The sequence below is a fragment of the Cyanistes caeruleus genome, chromosome 10 (assembly GCF_971803275.1).
Source record: "Cyanistes caeruleus chromosome 10, bCyaCae1.hap1.1, whole genome shotgun sequence".
Lineage (NCBI taxonomy): Eukaryota > Metazoa > Chordata > Aves > Passeriformes > Paridae > Cyanistes > Cyanistes caeruleus.
Genome location: NC_141710.1, coordinates 14,090,014 through 14,108,330, shown reverse-complemented (window position 1 = coordinate 14,108,330; position 18,317 = coordinate 14,090,014). Strand labels below are relative to the sequence as shown.

Below are 18,317 nucleotides of genomic sequence, written 5' to 3'. Positions count from 1 at the left end.
AGGCCAAGAGACCTCAGCTGCTCCTCATACAGCTTCCCTTCAAGGCCTTCATCATCTTTGTTGTGCTTCTTTGGACACTTCTCTATAGTTTTAATGCCTTATATTGTGGTGGCCAAAACTGCACGTGATATTCAAGGTGAGGCTGCCCCAGAGCAGAGCAGAGTGGGCCAGTCCCTCCCTTGCCCAGCTGTGATGCTGTGCCCCCCAGGACAGGGCTGGCCCTCCTGCCTGCCAGGGCTGCTGATCACACTCAACTCACCAGGACCCCCAGGTCCCTCTCTGTGGCACTGCTCTCCAGCACATCACTCCCCAGTCTGTCTGTACATCCAGGCTTGCCCAATCCCAGGTGCAGAACCTGGCACTTTCCCTTGCTCAGCTTTATATGGTGGGTGACTGTCTAGCCCTCTAATTTGTTGACGTCTTTCTGCAGGGCCTCCCTGCCTTTGAGGGAGTCAGCAGCTCTTCACAGTTTTGCATCATCTGTGAACTTGCTTAGTATCCAAGTCCTGCCTCTTTTCTGGGAAGACATCAAACCAATTGCTTGGTGGTTTTGCCTTGGTCTTTGTTACAGAACTAAGCTTATTTGCTATAGGCCCAGAAAGCATAACCCAAATTATACATTTATAATTTATTTAACTTAATTCTTTAGAAGTTCTTTAGATAACTGCTCATTGAAGATAGCTGCTGAAGTAAGTTTAAAATAATGGATTCTATCTCATATGCCTATTATTATTTTTGAAGCCTGTTAGAGGAGGGAAATTATGCAAATTGGTGTCATGCTAGGCTACTGCATACATGCTGGTAATGCATAACAACTAGCTCACTGATGAAAATGCTTCATCTTAAGCAAGAAGTCATTGTCAGTGCTAAGAGAGATTCTTCATATCATGATTAATAGTTTATTATTTTTCTTATGGATAAAAGAGAGTATCTCTTATTAAAAATCTGCATTAGAATAAAACTGCTGTAACTGCTGTAAAATAAATACTGGAGGATTATGGTGATGAATTATGATGGATTGCATTATACAATTAAGGTATATTGTGAAACAATAGGAAGATCCCTTCAAAATAATAAGTAGTTATTGCTTACTCTCTGTGAAGGATGAAGTGGCTTTAATTCTTCAGCTCCTGCTTGTAAAAGACTTGATAAATAGATCAAGCTCAATATCAATTAGTAACACAACGATCTTTAGCATTAATGAAGCAAAGCTGCTAGGATTGAACCAATATATTTGTAGCTCCATGACCACATCCTAAGCTAACAGACACTACACACACTACTGTTGTCTAATACTGGGCACGAGAAGGAGCACATGGAACACAGTTCTGTGCAGGACTGGCTGAAACAAGCTCTCCCTGTGAGGAAGCTATCTTGGTGCTGAAGAATTCTGATACGCTTAGCAGGACAGAAACTCAATATAAGATAAGCTGGTTTCAGAAAATAGGTCACTAATATAAGGTTGTTTTATTCCAAAGTTTATCCTACATCTGTCTTAGAGCTCTTCTTCCTCGTCCATGCACAATGCTTACCAAACTTTCTGATTAAGACTGCAGTGAAGAACCTGGTTTTGGTCTGTGGGTCATTATTCTGTTGCAGCCTTCTTCTTCTGCTGGTGGAAAAAATGCTCAAAAAAATACTGAATTTAGCTTGGAAAACTTATTATTTTATATAAAAAGGACTTAAAAAAAAATTGCTGTGTAGAAATTCTTTCACATGTTCCATGTGCCCTCATTCATCAAATTGTCAGGAAATGTACCATACATAGGAAAAAAAAATCAACCCCAAAATCTTCACGTTTTCAATCTCATCAAAGGACTGCTCCTATACAATTTTGATGAACACTACATTGCCAGAGAACCTACAGGAAACATCTGCTAGAGCATCTCTGACTTGTCCCTCTATTACTGTGCAATACTTTCTACCTCCTTGCTTACCTTAGCCCAGCTCCAGCTGCCCCTGGAGCTTTCAAAGACCCAGGTAATGGGTCACCTGCAGTATGTGATGCTGTGCAGGAAACAATTCCCCTTTATAAATGCAGTGTATCACCTCTGTTTTATGAATAGCAGTTAACCTGTGAAGTTAGTTTGCTGCCAAATAAAAATAGGGATAGTGGCTCAAGCTCAGCCAGTCTGTAAAACAGCTGCAGCTGAGGCCTTTTGTAAGACAAGTGCAGCATCTTAAACAATCACATCTTTGGCTGCTCCTGCACACTGTTCTATCTGAATAATAAGGTGTTAGTGGGAATGGAGGAATCAAACACGAGGAAACATTTTGATTATTCATAGATGTCTTTTCCCATTTGCTTCCCTCCCTCTCTGCTCATTTTCCTCGTGCAGGAAAGTGCTTGAGCTGCCTAAGAGAAGGTTTGGAGTTCCTCTGGACCGGATTGGAGTGAACCACCTTGGCAACACCAGGGGTTAGCAGTTCCTGCAGGTGAGCCAAAGTATTCCAGGTGTGGGCAGGCTTGGAGAAACCACCTGTTCTCTGTTGCTGGAGGTACTCAGTCATGTCAGCAGGCTCGGGAGGAGTGGTTCAGGGAATGATGGTTTCTTAGAACATGGAATGCCCTAATTTCCCTAATTCTAGAGAGTGTCTCTCTACAAGCAAACCAGTATTCCTAACATTAACATCCTCTAGTCTACCTTATAGTGTGTTTGCCCAAGCCTTCCATTTCTGACATTGGAAAATGTAATTTTACTGCTCTTTTTTTGCCTACAGATGCGTCTATTCTGAATGAGTGATGCTGCATTGGAAACATTACAGAGATGTGGAAGATGCCTCACACCATGTCTTGTTTTTGCCTAATGATATGGCACTCAAGGAGTTGACCTCCTGCAAAATCTGTTTCAAGCTGCATTTTACAAATGTTGCATTTATAAATAATAACATATTCAGTTCATCAGGTCAGAATGCTCTCACAGATATGCACATTGGCATGGTAGGAGGGAACAGAGAATATGTTTTTATTTTTATTGCATGGCATTCTTTTGTTAAACTTGCGAAATTTTATTATCCTAGGCAGGACTGAGATTTTTTGGATTGAAAATAAAACTTCCAAAGGTACAAACAGCAGTCCATGAAAAGCAGAGAGTTTGCTTTGCACATTTCTTTCTGGAGGGGAGCTGTTTGGTAGATGAAGGGAGGATAGAACAGTTATGGGACAAAGCTAGAATGCATTTGAACTGCTGTTTGGGAGGAGATGTTTTCTGCCTTCACTAGGAGTTAGTCTGAATAAGAACAGTGACAAGACCTTAGTATTTTTCTTGATGTTTTGAGTAGTCTCTCTCTTATCTCTGCAGCATATTTAGACATGTTTTCATTGTATGGCAGATCCTGAAATGTGGTGGGACTTTTAGTGGATGGATACATTTTACTCCTCCCTATGCATAACAGAGGATAGTGTCCAAATATGAAGTCATCTACTTCCAAGGCCATCTGCATCATATGCCTTATTTTAGCCTCTTGATGTGTGCACAAGGCATGGTCAGAATCCAATTCTAAAAGTTCAAGTATTTCTCACTCTGGCAAAATTTAAACATGTCCTCTCCATTTCGTAATGAAACAGCTTGTCTTAAATCCTCTTTCATCCTTTTCACTCCTTTCCAGATTATAAAATATATCTGAGAAGTGCTGTCTGCTGACATCTCAATGCTCAGATTCCTAGCTGATGTTTTCTAAACCTCACATTCTCTCTCTGTTTTGGACTTGGGTCCATGTCAGCTAAATTCCTCAGATTGCTGTTCTTGGGTATAAATCACCCTTAGCATTGCAAAAGAAGATCCATTGAGAAAGGGATTATGCAGAATTAAGGAAAAAAAAAATATTCTTGCCAAACACCCTGTTAGGCAGGAAGTAATGCTGGAGATGGGAATTAAGTGTTAATTTCCTAATCTTGTATGAGGCAAAAAGTACCTGGCCATCAGCTAGCAAAAAGGGGAGAAATAGAGTCAGCTCTAAAAAAATTTTAAAAATTATTATTATTATTATTATTATTATTATTATTATTATTATTATTATTATTATTATTATTATTATTATTCCCTAATGTATATCCATAATAATAATAATAATAATAATAATAATAATAATAATAATAATAATAATAATAATAAAGAAGTAAAAAAAAAGTACTTTGGAAATCAATGAAAGTTAAAAGCTACTGTGAGGGTTGGGATTTTGGGACAATTGCCCTGGTTCAGCCATGGTGGGACATGAGGCTCCCACTCAGAAGGTCAGGTAACATCTAATTCATGTGCTCAGACATAACAAGGGCCTATCCCATTTTCCTCCTTGCCTTCAGCGCTGCCCAGAGACCAAGACTGGCCCAGGCTTAGAAAATTTACAAGAAACTTCACTTTTATTGATATTTCTAATATAGGCTGATGCGTCTGAGAGCAGCAGCACAAAGCAGTGACTCACATCAAGAGGTGTCCCTATCCTTGCCATCTGCCAGAGCACTGCAGCTGAGTTAGGAGATCATTCTCCCTTCAGTGAGTGAGCTGACAGTGTTTGTGTGTGAGGTGAAGCACTGCACATGCTTTCCAGACCAATGTCTCAAAAGTCAGAGGAAAAAAGAAGGCCTGTAAGTCCATATGTGATGATCTTGGGTTTTTGCTTCCTGCTTTTCTCCTGGTCCCACTGCTGATTTTCTGCCTTTAAGCTCCCAGGTGAAGGGAACTGGACTCTGGGTGCATGTAGACTGACTGACTCTAGGGTTTCAGTCCCTGCTAGAAGCAAGCCTGCAAATGCAGTCCCAGGCAATCCTCTGCAGGGCATTGCCACCATCCATCCTGAGCCTGCCCTGTGGTTTAGGGAACATTTATCTTCTTGCACTGAGCTCATCCAGACAGGCTGCAGATAATCTGCTTGTAGGGCAGCCATATGCATGGGGCATGGGCAGATTATGGGAGTGGTGGCCTGACCACTCAACAGCTGCCAGTCAAAAGAACCATGGGCAGTCAGTGTGTGACATATTTTTTGAGGCTGAGACCAGAGGTATCTAGTGCTAACACAGCAGCTGTGCAAAGATACTGCCAGATCATAGAAGTGTTTAATAATTGGCAGGTATTAGCTGGGGCTTCCAGAAAAAAGCAGGGTTTTAAAGGCTGAAAGTAGTGTTCAGAAATGACCTTCATCTGAAGGGAAATGTGAAAGCAAAGCAGGACAGACAGGTCTCTGGTGGTGTTGGTAGAACTGGGAGCTGGAAGCTTCATCCTGCTTCCACCCCACTGTGTGGATTACATGGGAGAAAGCAACAGTCCTTCTGTTTTGTCTCATCCATCACTGAGCACACTGAGACTTCCTGTGGCTCAAGAATCGCTCTTTTAAAATCTGTAAATTAGCAAGTGCTGTTTCAAATATGATAAAGTCTGAAAGGCCAAACACCACAATTTGTTTTTGTAGGCAATGTTGGATGGCTCCAGCCATTGTGCACAGCATGAAGATCAGCAAACGTGAAAATGAGGATAAACTGCAGCATCCATTGCACACTAACTTGTCCTGTGCTGCCTCGATTTGCAAATCCATTCAGATGTCTCTGAGAATTTTCTTCTAATAAATCCACATGATCTACTAGAATGTCTCAGGGAAATCTGTTTAATTATTGCCTGTGGCTCATTAACTTTAGCAAGAGTGACTGTCCAGGCATGGGTAGAGTGTGAGCAGCTACTCTGTGGAGGAGAAGAGTTTCTGTTCTGTGTGTTTAGGAGAAAGGACAGGACTCCCACAGTGCCATGTAGAGGCTAAGCCTTGGAGGGGGGAACACCACCTCTGCTTCTAGTTAGTTAATAAATTACATTCAATACATGCTGATCTCTGCAGCACAAGCAGCTAATGCAGCAGCAGAGTGCCTGTCAGGAAACAGGGGCTGGTTTGGGTACCGCAAGCACTTAAATAACTGCACAGATAGGATGTAGCAGAAAATCACTACTAAGCAGCATGATGCATTGCACTCCAGGGAATTCCTGTCTAGGGTCAGAGCAGGCTGTTAAATATCCGCAGACACGGTATTCGTTTTCCTGACTTGCTGATGAGTTGTCACACCGGGTCAGGAAGGCATGGCCACAGCAAACAGGTGACAGATGGAGCCTGCTGCTCCGGCCTTTCCTTGCACTGTGATTTCCTGCAGGCTGAAGTCATCTGAGCTCAACACCAGCTTGGGGCAGCGCAACTCTTGGAACACACCTCTCTTTCACCTGGAGCACCAAACTTTTAAAGAAGGAGAGAGACTATTCTTGTCCACAGGGTATAATTTGTTCCTGGATTTGGTGCTAATGTAAGGATATGTGAAAGTGTGGTCCCACGTACCTTTTCACTCACACAAAAGCAACAGAAAATGGGAAATGTGTCCTGAATCACCACCAAAGAAATAACAAACAACTAATGGTAACAGGAAACAGTATTTTGCATGTCATTTGCAAATCATTAGACTTCACTGATACAATCAAGCAAGCTGGCTTTATTCCCTAGATGCTGGCTTTGGACTGCAACAGGATGAATAGGTCTCCTGTTAATGAAGTACATGCAAGGTACTGCTGAGGTAAGCATGTGCTTCTTGCCAGAGCCCAAGGCAATGAGTGTAGAATGGCAATTACAGCTTTGGGGAGGTAACGTTTGGAAGAATATGTAATATGCAAGCTGCAGTTAAATCACATGGCTCAATAGAGCTGGAGAGACAGTTCAGTGCTAGTCAAAATCATTCCACACAGTCACAGTGGCTACCAGATCCTGCTCTCATTTATGTTGTTGGAAACCTCAAAGTTAACATCAGGATTTATTTTGAATTTACATTTTCGGGAATTAGGTCCTTTGCTTTTGCAAATAAATGTAGGTAATGTGACTTGAAATGAATATAGGCAGGAATCACTAATGGATTGTGATCTTTTCCTTTTGGACAGGGCCAGATATAATTCTGCAGTAGAAAAGGCCAGCTAGCACCTGCATTGACCAGCCAGATGAACCAAAAATCTCTTCTCAAAATATGTCTTTGGAGTGAGTAAGTAGAAAAAACAGTGGGTCTGGTCCAGTCCAATGAGGACAGTAACCCATAAATACCTATGAAAAAGACCCAGGTCTCATTCCCCATCCTGGCCAAAAGGAAGGGTCTGTATTACCCGGCACATTCAAACCCTAGGTGTTTAATGGGAGACTTTCTTCCTTTGTGAACTCCACATGAACCATTAAGGTAATAAGAGCCGACATCAAGGGAAATGTGCTGCACTTTGGGTCCCTGCAGGGGTTGAGAAAGCAAATAACACATGCTTCTGTGCAACAAAAAATCTTTATTGGAATGGTATCCAAAGGATCCAGAGCTGTCTGCCTGCCCTCCCCTGTGCGCTGTGGGACACGGCGAGGAGCAGCTCTGGCTCAGCAATCCAGCCCTGAGCCCTTCACATCACACCCAGCCTGCCTTCTTGTCCCAGCAGCGGCCACCAGGGCAGCACAGACCTGCCCAGGAGCCCAGAGACCGCTGAGAGCAGAGCCTGCAGGGGTGGCCAGAGCCCCAAGCCCGGGGAAGCTGAGTCAGTGTTCGGTGCCTCAGGGGACCTGGTGAGAAGGGGGAGAGTGTACAGTGGCAGCAGCCTGAATGGCACACACAGGACAGCACAGAAAGTTGGGAAGCATCTTCTGAGTAGAAGACCATGGTAGGTTAAACCTGGAAGAGGACAGGAGAGACTGGCAGTGTGCTGCCAGCTCCTGTCACGGCCCCTGCTAGTCTTGGCTGTGGTGCAGTCGTGGAGGATGGCTTCCAAATTAGCAGCACGATGAGGGAACAGAACAAACTCTTAACACGTTAATACCCAGCGAGGCAGTTTGGGGAAGGGCTTATCTTCACCCTCCAGTCCTCACAAGCCTTCAGATGCAGTATTTCCAAAAGCAGGCTGTGAAGGAATACAAAAAAAAAGATGTCAGCATACAAGGGCCTTTTTTCAGCTTCCCACTCTAGCCCTGGAGAAGGTTTCAAAAGACCCATGTGTTGAGAGAGCTGGAGCATGCAGCCAGCATTGTGCTTTCAGGACACATCTCAGTAACCAGCTTTGAGTTCATATAACACTTTTAGAAGGTGTTTCTTTTAGCTACTCCTAGTGTAAACGTGGGGTATAAATTGTCTTCATGTTTCTTGATTTAAAATGTTTCCTTTTGTTCTAATTCAGCAATGTCATGAACCAGCTTTTTCTTTCCTGTCTACTGGTCAGCAGTTTTGCTGCTTCAGGGGTGTGTGCAGGGGTTTTCACCTGTGGCTGACTGGAAGAACAGGATACTGACTTGGAGAGATTGGATCTGGTTCTTACTCTTTTTTTAAACCCAGTCACTACCTTTCTGCTACCAACCATCCTCCAAACAACACTGATTTCTGTAGAATCTTTAAACAAGACTGAATTAGGGAAAGATGCATATTTTGGTGTTGGAAAAAGTAACTGTATAACAACAAGTGTGAATCCCATGTGAGTTTCCTGTTATCAAGTATGATAAGAGATTTGTACCTGGTTTTTGAAACCAGGATCTTGGAAAAAATCTCCTACTGAATCAGCAGCGCTTATGCTGAGACATGAGCTCCCCCCTGGAAGGACATTAGATGAAGACAACAATTCTCTGCTTTCATTTATGTCAGAATCTGATTTAAACGTGGAAATAGGAAGTAGTTTTATCTACATTAAACCTTCCAGACTGGTGGGGGCATGAATTGCAGTAGCCAAATTAATGACAGCCTCCAGGGGTGATTATAAATTGCATATTGCCCAAGGATCACCTACGGTCTAAGCAAGCCTTGCACAAAGGGATTTTCTCTTGGCTGTCTGGCAGTTGTCAGCTTCCATGTGCACAGAACATGTGGGCTAAGGGCAGAACCAGCTCTTTTGTTTTTAGGCCAGATCTGTCAGCAGTGGCTTCTGGTTCACAGCTGCTACTGCTTTGTGGAGGAATCCATTGATAGCCAGCATGAACAGCATTGTCCATGTGCTTGTCAGGGGCAGCTTCACGGGAGCACTGGTGCAATACGCTCCTGAGTCACTGGATACAGACTGGACAAAGCTTGGAGACCAGCTGGGGGACATACCAGATCTCAGTTCCCTGCATTCTTGGTTGATTTCCACATCCTTTTTAGCTGTTTTTCAGCAGCAGACAAGCACTCCTTTTTTCTCTGTGGGGAGGCACTGACCTTGGCAGAGGGGAATGCCTGCAGTCCACATGCCTCATTATGCCTCCAGCAGTTGCTTTGAGGCCAGAGCAAGGCGAGGGGTACACGGTGGGGACATGTTCATACAGAACTCCCCCACTCCAGGGCAGCACTCATGGCTCATATAACCCCACGTTCCTCTGTGAGAAGCAGGATGTGACACTGCCTGCCTCCACGAGCTCCTGGGTGTGCAGACCTGGTGTATCTGCCTCGACAGCAGACAGAGTTGGGGAACACAATCCTGCTCACCAACTGCTAAACCAGCCAGCCATAAGAGAAGGCCAGGACTGCTCAAAAAGCTGCCAGCCAGCTGTTTTTCAACATATTTGGGGCATGTTTACTGTGGCTGTCTTTGTTGCACAAAGGAAGCCCTGGAAATGAGAGTGGACAGGATGGCTGCAAGGCTCAAATTCAAAACCTACCGCGTTTTTTGGGCTGGGACGCTGAGAGACTTTCCAAAGCATAGGCCACCTCTGACCCATCCTCAGCTGAGAGCTGATCCTTCAACTTCTCCAGCTGTTTAAACACAAACACAGCAGTAAACAAGGGCCCCTCCATGAGGAGCTCCACAGAGTGCTGGGAAATGCAGGGCAAAGGGGCTACATGTAGATTGGCTGGCAGCATCACTGGCAAGGATAGAGTGCTCCCTGGAGCAGGACCGTTCCCAGAGGATCTGCCTTTGGAACACTCCTACCCTCACGGCCTCCTTCATTAAGCTGCTTGTTTGGTGGCAGTGGTGTGGGCACTCCCTGCTCTTTCCCTCCACCCTCTGTGTGAGTCCCTGAGGAGAGGAGGCTGTGTAGAAGGAGATTGCAGGACAGAGAGTCAGGACAGTGCTGGGGCAGGAAGTCTGCAGGCATCCAGGCACTGCAGCAGAGGGCATTGCTACTCCATTGCCCGTGGTTGTCCTTCCTCTCTCTCCCTCACAGTTCTTTCTTTGGTTATAATGCGGGCAGTCTGCTGCACTTTGTCATCTTTAGCTACTCTCCTCCTGTGGACTGGGGACATCTACAGCCTTTATCCCAACTTTTGCTCTGGCAGAGTTGCTCTCAAAAAGTCAGGGCTTATGTCCCCCAGCACTGGAGCGAGAGGCTAGTGTAGGGCTGGCAGCCTCCTGACTGGCACGATGCACTGGGGGTTTTTCAGTCTGAAATGAAAAGTGCCATGTGGAACTTAGCAGGACCTCCAGCACCCATGCAAACATCTGGAACAACTGAACTTGCCCTGAGAAGGGGAAAAAAGTACTTCCACTGCTTGCAGGGTTTGGATCACAGTGGGAGTCACGCCAAAGTTGCTGCAGACCTTTCCCTGTTCCTGGGCAGCAGATGTAGGTATTTGTATATGTGTGCTCTGATAAACCCAGAAGGGCTCTGACCTTGAGTAGGGCTGCTCTTACAAGCAGAGAAAAAATTCTGGTTTAGGCAGGCAGTGGCTTTCCCTCCAACTTCAACCTGTTACCTAATGCAGCCAGCTCATACAGTGCCTAGGAAGGCAGCACAACCTCCTCTTCCCACTCCCTTTTCTCCTATGGAGATGTCCTTTGGTGCTTAATTCTTTCTTGGCTTGGCCTTCCCTGGCCTTTCACTGGTGACAGAGGCAGGAGCTGATCAGCTTTTATTTCACCAGTCCATAGCCCTGTTCTCTTTTTGCCTTTTCCAGCTTGTGCAGATGTTTAGCCCAGGTTCTGCTTTTCCCTTTTCTCAGTCCATGCTTAAATTATAGCAGCAGGGGGAAGGGTAGCAGGATGCAAAGATGGAAGGATAGGGCATAAAGACAGCTTACAAAATTGTTTAACTACCCATGCAAGAACATGCATCTATGTGTCTGTGCATTTTCTCCTCTCACCTCTTCAAGCTCTTCAAATTTCCTTGCCAGCTCCCAGTCTGCAAGAGGGGAGAGAGTAACATCAGCATCTGCATTGCTTCCCAAAGCTCAAATTAAAAACCATTTCTTCATTTGCCCTCTCCGGAGGGCAAAGACAAGTTACAACAAAGCTAAGACCTAGTTATCATTTAACTCCTGCTAGTGATCTTCAAATGAATGACAGCAAAAACAGACAGAAAAGCAGGTTTTCTCTGCTGAACCCTATGGGATCTTATCCTAATTCTCCATTAAGAGGGAGGCTTCTTTACTGTTCACCAGGCCGTAGGGGAATTTTCCCTATGAGGTCACATACTGTGTGATACCAATGCAGGAGAAACTCTTGCTTTTTGATTTTTATCCTGCTAACTGCAAACCTCAAATGCTGGCTTTTCTGTCACTGGCTTTTATATGAAATCCCATTGCTTCCTTTAAGACTTGTTTATCCTCACATCACCCATGCAGGCAGAAGTCAGAAGACACTAATTTAGCCTAGCATAAGTTATTGATTTATAAACCAGCAAAGATCCAGGCTGGCAGAGAGGAGCAACAGGAAAAGTCATATAGTGGTAAGTGCACAGGTTCCACACTTGTAAATGTTAGGGGAGCATGAGGACTTGGGGCCCAGCCTCATAGATCAGACTTAGAGATCTCAAGGCTAGTCAGTACTCTACTACTGTCAAAAAAACTATGCAGGTGGATGAATGAACTGCCCATGCAGAAAGAGGGGAGAGTTAGGTGCCTAAGAACAGCATCTAAAACATCCAGCTGAACTCAGAAGAGCCTGGAATAGCAAAGGAAAAAGCTGCAGGGGTGGGGAATTTCAGTCTCACTTCTCTTATGCCAGACACAAACTGATGTCAAAATCGGTTAATTTTTTAATAAGAGAGATGGGCACAGTCAAAGCTGAGTGACTGGCTACAGTAGTTCTCCTGGGAGGAGAGTGCAAAGTGATCAACTGGTTTTAAGTGCTAGGTTGGGAAAAAATGCACTAAAATAAGCAGAAGAGCCAGGAAAGGGCTAAAAGAATGTTTTTGCTGGGCCCCACAAGCAAACAACAACAAAAAAAACAGGCCTGGAGATGGCTCTTTATTCCTAACATGGCAGCAGGCATTGGTCTGGATCATCAGGAGGATTTAAGACATAATTCCCCTTGATTTCAGATTTCAGATAAGACTTCAGCACACAGACACATTGCCAGACTCAGGGGTTTTTTTGGGTTTTTTTTAACATTTGAAACTGAGCAGGAGGGTGCCAAGAAAGAGCTGACTGCCTTCTTGATTTCTCCTTCAAGAAAGAAACAGTTTTGTTGAAAAATCCTGAATGTTTTCTGATATTCATCCAACAGTAAAAGCAGCAGTTCCTAAGCAAATCCATTACATCAGGATTCGATTTGAGAGATGAGACAGGGATGGGGGTGGGGATGGAATCAGAAGGTGTGGGCTCTGTTCCTGGCACTAACAGCAAGGACCTCAGGCAGATTTCTGCTAAGTATGTCTTGACATACCCATAAGGTAGAGACAGACAGACCCTGGCATATCTGTAAGTCAAAAGTGTCACTTAAGTATTAATTATTATTATTATTATTATTATTATTATTATTATTATTATTACTACTACTACTACCTCTTTCCGAGTTTCAAGTGCCTGTTTTGGCTTGACTTTTTTCAAACTGTAAGTTTGGCCAGTGACTGCTATGAATAGAAAATGAACAGCGGCTGAAATTTGGAACAGATTATCTCAGACAGGGAGAAGGAAGTTAATTTATGGAGGAAGCCCTGAGAAACTGCCTGCTGTAAATCCTCTGTCTGTGCTCTGCTCAGAGATTCATTATATTCAATTGTCTGGCATAAAATGCAGCCTTTCCTCTAGGAGTAATAAGTGCAATAATCCATAAACTTATCATAAAAATGTTATTTCTTGAATGCATCCCCTTTGCAAGAAGAATGCCTTTGTTAGTATAAGGGCTTGATTTATTTATGTTTATTTATTTGTCCCAGGCTTGTTTAACCACTGCCTTGCTGCATTAACAAGGGTCTGGGGAAGAGCACTGAGTGAGTTTGATAAATGGATTTTCATAATGTTTTTGCTGGGACCCCTCTCAGCTGTTTTCACAGGGAAGGGCAGATTCCTGCTCCAAGAGCACCACATCCAGCCCAAACCCTCCCCTGGCTGCAGTGGCCATGGGAATAGCTGACCTCTCTAATCCATTTGGTGCTTGTGATCGCTGTGCCTCATCAGGGAAAGCCCAAGTTTCTCTTCAGCAGGTCTGAGTTTAGCCACAGGTGGGTGGCTTTTAAATTTGATGTCTGTTCACAGAGCACAGACCAGGAAGAGCCTCTCCCTGGCCCACCTTTGGTGGCTGGGTGGGAAAAGCCAGTTGTCTCAATCTCTTCCAGCAGTAGCAGAGGCTTAGGCCCAGGCCAGGAGCTCCCCCTGCCCTTGTCCTGAACTACACCTGACCCCAAGGGATCTCACTGGAAAATCTTGGCAAAATCCCCCTGCCCCAAAGGATAACACGATGCTGCTGTCTCTCAAAAGCACACAGGGCTGTTTGGGGTGTGGGCAGAGAGGTGGCTCCCAAAGCTGGTCCATGGCCTGGGCAATGCACACAACATCTAAGGGACAGTAGGGCCACAAGGACTCAGCAGAAAATTTTCTTGTTTTTACTTACGTTCCCAGAAAAATCTTGAGTGGCTGAGGCTCTAGGGTATGTGGTTTTTGGTGGCTTTACTTTGCAAAAGCATGTCCCAGAGTCCCATGATGGAGAGCACCTGACATTAATCACAAGTAGGCCCCATACCCACTGCTGCTTCCACTTGCTGAGCAGTTGGTATTTCTGAAGAACCTGAGAAGCAGGTTCCTTGCATTCATGCAAACACAGACTCAAGAAGCAGAGCTCTCCTCTTCACTTACCAATATTTTCTGGTCTCCGCCATGCGAATTTCTTATTAAGAAGCAGAGTCAGCAATGTGTCCTCGTGATTTGTGTCTTCTCTCTCTGGCAGCACTCGGTTCTCTGCAGCACATAAAACATATCTTTCTCAATCTCATCAAATTAAGAATCAATTAATCAATTGATGCAATTAATCTCTTAATCAAATTAAGAAGGCTAAGAAGTGGAATGAAAATGTCTCCTGTCAGCACTCATCAGGGTGGAAAAGGAAGGTGTGTGAGCACAGAATAAAACGTCCAGGCAGCGAGGGCTGCGCAGTGGAAGGGTGTGGGATGGGGAGCCCTCCCTGCCAGCCCTGGGCTGCTGGCCAGTCCCACTGCAGCCTCATCAGCATGACTGCCTGCAGAAGCTGGAGACATCACCTTGATTTACACAGTCCCGAGCTCTTCTGCAAGGCGGGCGGAGTGGGCACCTCTGCAAAGCCAGACAGGCACCCACAACATCCTCTCTTCTCAAAACTGCAGGAGTTCCCCCGCTCACTCCCTGTACCTTCCCAGGGCTGACAGAGGTGGGAAGTCCCTCCTCACTGGGCTGAAAAGCCCTGCAGCCCCAGAGCCCTTCCTTGAGCTTGACTCAGACATGGGGCTTCTCTCTCTGATTGCCAGTGGTACTGAAGGATTCCTCCTGAACAGAGTTCAAGTGTGGAGGAACTTAAAGCAAGACCATGCAAAATTTTTCCAGGAAAAACCTTCCCTGGCTGCTATCTTAAAGCAATTTGGAGCTCTCTAAGAGGTCCCTTTAGGTTGCTTTCTCAGTGGTTTTACTTTAGTGGTTGTGGCTATGCCCTCAAATGAATGGTTGTGAAGGTCAAGAGTTCAGCAGAAACCAACAGACACAGGGGATGGGGCAGCTCAGTGCCTTGGAGGTTCTGAGACCCTCCCAGCCCTGCTCAACAGATTTCCAGAGTCATCTGAGACTGGAATGTTGCACTAATTTTTGAGAATGATAGACCAGGAGCAGACGTTATAGGAAGAGTGGCCATTCAAAAAATCTTTGGTCTGAACAGCCGTACCCTACACCCAGACCCTACAGAGCCCTAAAAGATGCCTACAGAATTCCATGGAAAATACTGAGATTCTACAGAAAGGATTTTTTCCTCTTCTTCCAGGATCTTTAGGACTTCGGCTCAATGCAGTCTCATATGTCTATCAGCCCTCTGATGGGATGAATGCGATTATTCTTGGTACACATGAAACGAAATGTTGCACCAGATGAGCCTGAAGGATGCTCAAGAGTATGAGGGAATCAGCTCCATTAGCCAACGTCACATAAATCTGCAGAAGCTGAGGGACACTGGCCAAAGGGATGTTTTAAGTGTTTGGCCAGACTCAACCCTGCCTCACGCTGCGGCTGAAGCTGCTGGTCCCGATTGCGATCTCTGGAAATAAACCCAGGGGAGCGAGCAGAGCAGCCTGCAGTTAGCATGGAGTGCCATCATAAACCTCAGTCCTACGTATGAAGGACAGTTACAATTTTAAAATAGTTACTCATGGTTTTTTGGGGGATTTTCTACAGGGAAAAAAAAAAAGACCAAAACCAATGCTATAAACACTCCAGTAAAAGCTAAACAGAAGCAGGATTTAGATAGAGTGGCCTGGGGAATGTTTTGGTTATAATTACAAAAATAAATAGGTGATATAAGAGGAAAAATCATTTGAAAAGCAATGTTATTTTCAAGCCTATATTTAGCGGCTCTTTCTTTTCTTCCACTGCCAAGCCTCTTTGAGAAAGAGCACTAATGATTGACATTTCCTTGCAGTATAAATTCAAGTTAAGATTAATTTAAATTACTGGAGAAGTACATATAAAAAGAAGTTCTGTGAAGAAAAAAAAGTTCAGCATTGCTGTACTACTGACATTTATGAGCTGTCAAATCTCTTATGGTACATACTGGAATTGCTACTCTCTGATATTTTATTTTTATTTTTATTTTATTTTTTTTAATGGGAGGGAAAGAGCTACCCTTACCAGATTTCAACAGATCTAATATTTTCACTGATTATCAGAAGGTGTCATACAGCCAGCTGCAGAGCAGAAGGACAGCTTTAGCTCATGATAATACGAAAAAGCCTCTCATTAGCACCCAGGTTAACAGATTGTTCAGTACAGCTCGGGGTTCATTTTGTTTTATTTCCCAGAAAAGTGAATCTTGCATTGGCCATGGCAAGCAGCAAACAAAAAAGTAACCACCTACCTGTGTCATGTAGCCTGTATTCCAGCTTACCTTGGAGTAAAAAAGGGTCTCCATGCGTAGATGGGACACAGAGAGCCATGGTCAGGATGGTTAGCACTGCCAGACACAGCTGGGCAGACCACATCTTCTCCACGTTCCCAGCGCCCAAAAGCATCCTTCCTTCAGGCACGGTGGAGGACTTCAATGCAACCAGCACCAGATGAGCTCACTTTTAAGAGGCAGTGGATGTGCCGTGATTGCAAATGGCCTTTGGAGGAGGGGAGAAAAATATCTCTTGAGATATAATTCAACCTGTCAATATGATTCACTCCGCTGGGAGTGGACAGAACAACCCAGTAACATATGTCAGATGGAACCTGTTCAATATATCTCATATCAGACTGATCTAATGAATTCTGATGTTCCCACAGGCGTGCACTGTTCACGCACGTTGATACACATTCCATACATACACACATTAAAAATACTTTCTCAGGGCTGCTGCTTTAACAGAGTTCAGGCATGAGGACTCCCACGTTAGCATGGAAGGTTTGCCTAGTGTACAAGCTGCCATATTTTACCAGTTTGGACAGAATCAGGTTAATGGGGTTTTGTAATTTATCATCTCACTTCCTAGTGCCTGTATTAATTAATGTGAGATATAATGACTGCTGAAGTGATGGGAAACAGAGGGGGAGAGCTCTTTTCATTTAACTGATTGGAGAACGTTGAGTGTGTCTTGCTCACTGTGACTTATGGCTTTGTCAACGGGAAAGGCATCACATCCTATTTTGGGATTATGTCTGAGTGGGGGAGTGCAGATTTGGCAGTAGGTATGGAATACGTCAAGGATGGGCAAGAGTCTTCAGTTTTTTTCTTGGGGAAAAAAAAAGAAGTGGAAGGTCAGATGCTGGTTCTGGCTGCACAGCCTTGTTTTATAATTTTAGAGCAAAGTACAGCGACACATTGCATATATTCCATGTCTTCTCAGGCCATGACTACATTTTGGTTTGACTTACCTTTGTTGCCTATCCATCACTATTGATCAGGGACCTGCAACTACTTTTCCACAAAAACCTTATCAAGAAAAATATTGTAATAGTAACAGTTCTAGGCTTTGTTCTTCACTTCCCCTCTTCCTGCAGAACTGAATCATCTGTACTTGTCGTGGTTTAAGGCCAGCCAGGAGCTAAGCACCACACAGCTGCCAGCTCACTCCCCCCATGGTGGGATGGGGGAGAGGATCAGGGAAAGCTCTGATTTGTACATACACTCCTAGTGACTCACTGTGTGTGCTTTTTTGACACCACGTCATGCCAGATTACCCAAGATAGTTTCATCTGATGGTACCTGCACTTCATCTCATCTAAAAGTATAATTTCCATGTTTGGGCTTTTGGCTTCAGGTCCCCAGCTCTCCCTACAACTTGTGCCTTCGATAGGTATTGATGGCAAGCCTTTTAATAACCCTTGTATTATTTTATTATTTGATATATTATCAACAAAATGGAGGGGAAGAGGCTCAGATTTTTGTGGGATATGCCTATAAAAATGAATGTGATGCTTTCATTAACAAAGGGTTCTCTACTGAGAAAATATTCCAAAATTTTCCCTGGAGATATAATATGTACAAATTAACCAAACCTGTAGTTTCCCTCAGACTTGTGAACTAATGAACAGCTATCTGAACTACTCACCCTCTTCACAAAGTTTTGTTTGGACTGAGGGACACCTATGTCCTATTGGAACACTTTTCCAGCTACCTCCATCTTCCCAAGGTACAAGTTTCAAACTGGTCAGAGGTGAGCAGCCCCCATGAAGCAGAGGCCATAGCTTGATGAGCACCACTTTGCACAGGAGTCCAACCTGGAAAACAGCAGCTTTTGCTCAAAACTATATGCCTAAGGGAAGGTCAAGTCTATTTCAATTTAGTGCTAAATGGCTAAATCTCAGTCTGTCTTGAGACTTCTCTGAAATCGACTTTGCCTGGATAGAGAAGGTGAGTTTCTCCATCTCATCTAAGTTTATGCAAAATCCACAGATATCTGACTGTTTTTCCCCACCTTTGGATACAAGACCTCATGGGCTATTGGCAGGCTCTTTCAGGAAGTTGAGCTATTCCTGGGATTTCCTCTTTCCCTGCACAGAAACT

At 44.3% G+C, this 18,317-nt stretch overlaps 2 protein-coding genes across 5 annotated transcripts in view; one reads left to right on the top strand and one right to left on the bottom strand.

Annotated features, from left to right (window-relative positions):
- Window positions 1-3,075, top strand: part of OSTN (osteocrin) — a 68,014-nt gene extending 64,939 nt beyond the window's left edge. For all 4 annotated transcript variants that reach the window (XM_086843656.1, XM_086843657.1, XM_023933057.2 and 1 more), the window contains 2 exons: window positions 2,340-2,436; window positions 2,722-3,075. In XM_086843656.1, the coding sequence (XP_086699782.1) occupies window positions 2,340-2,424 (85 nt within the window). In that variant the 3' untranslated portion in view covers window positions 2,425-2,436; window positions 2,722-3,075. The remainder of the gene's footprint in view (window positions 1-2,339; window positions 2,437-2,721) is intronic.
- Window positions 3,076-7,263: 4,188 nt separating this feature from the next.
- Window positions 7,264-16,455, bottom strand: UTS2B (urotensin 2B). The gene is made up of 5 exons (XM_023933059.2): window positions 16,218-16,455; window positions 13,955-14,056; window positions 11,024-11,061; window positions 9,601-9,694; window positions 7,264-7,883 (listed from the first exon to the last, which is right to left on the bottom strand). Exons 1-5 carry the CDS (start codon window positions 16,339-16,341, stop codon window positions 7,858-7,860), a joined length of 384 nt encoding a protein of 127 aa, XP_023788827.1. The 5' UTR covers window positions 16,342-16,455; the 3' UTR covers window positions 7,264-7,857.
- Between the last annotated feature and the right edge of the window lie 1,862 nt (window positions 16,456-18,317).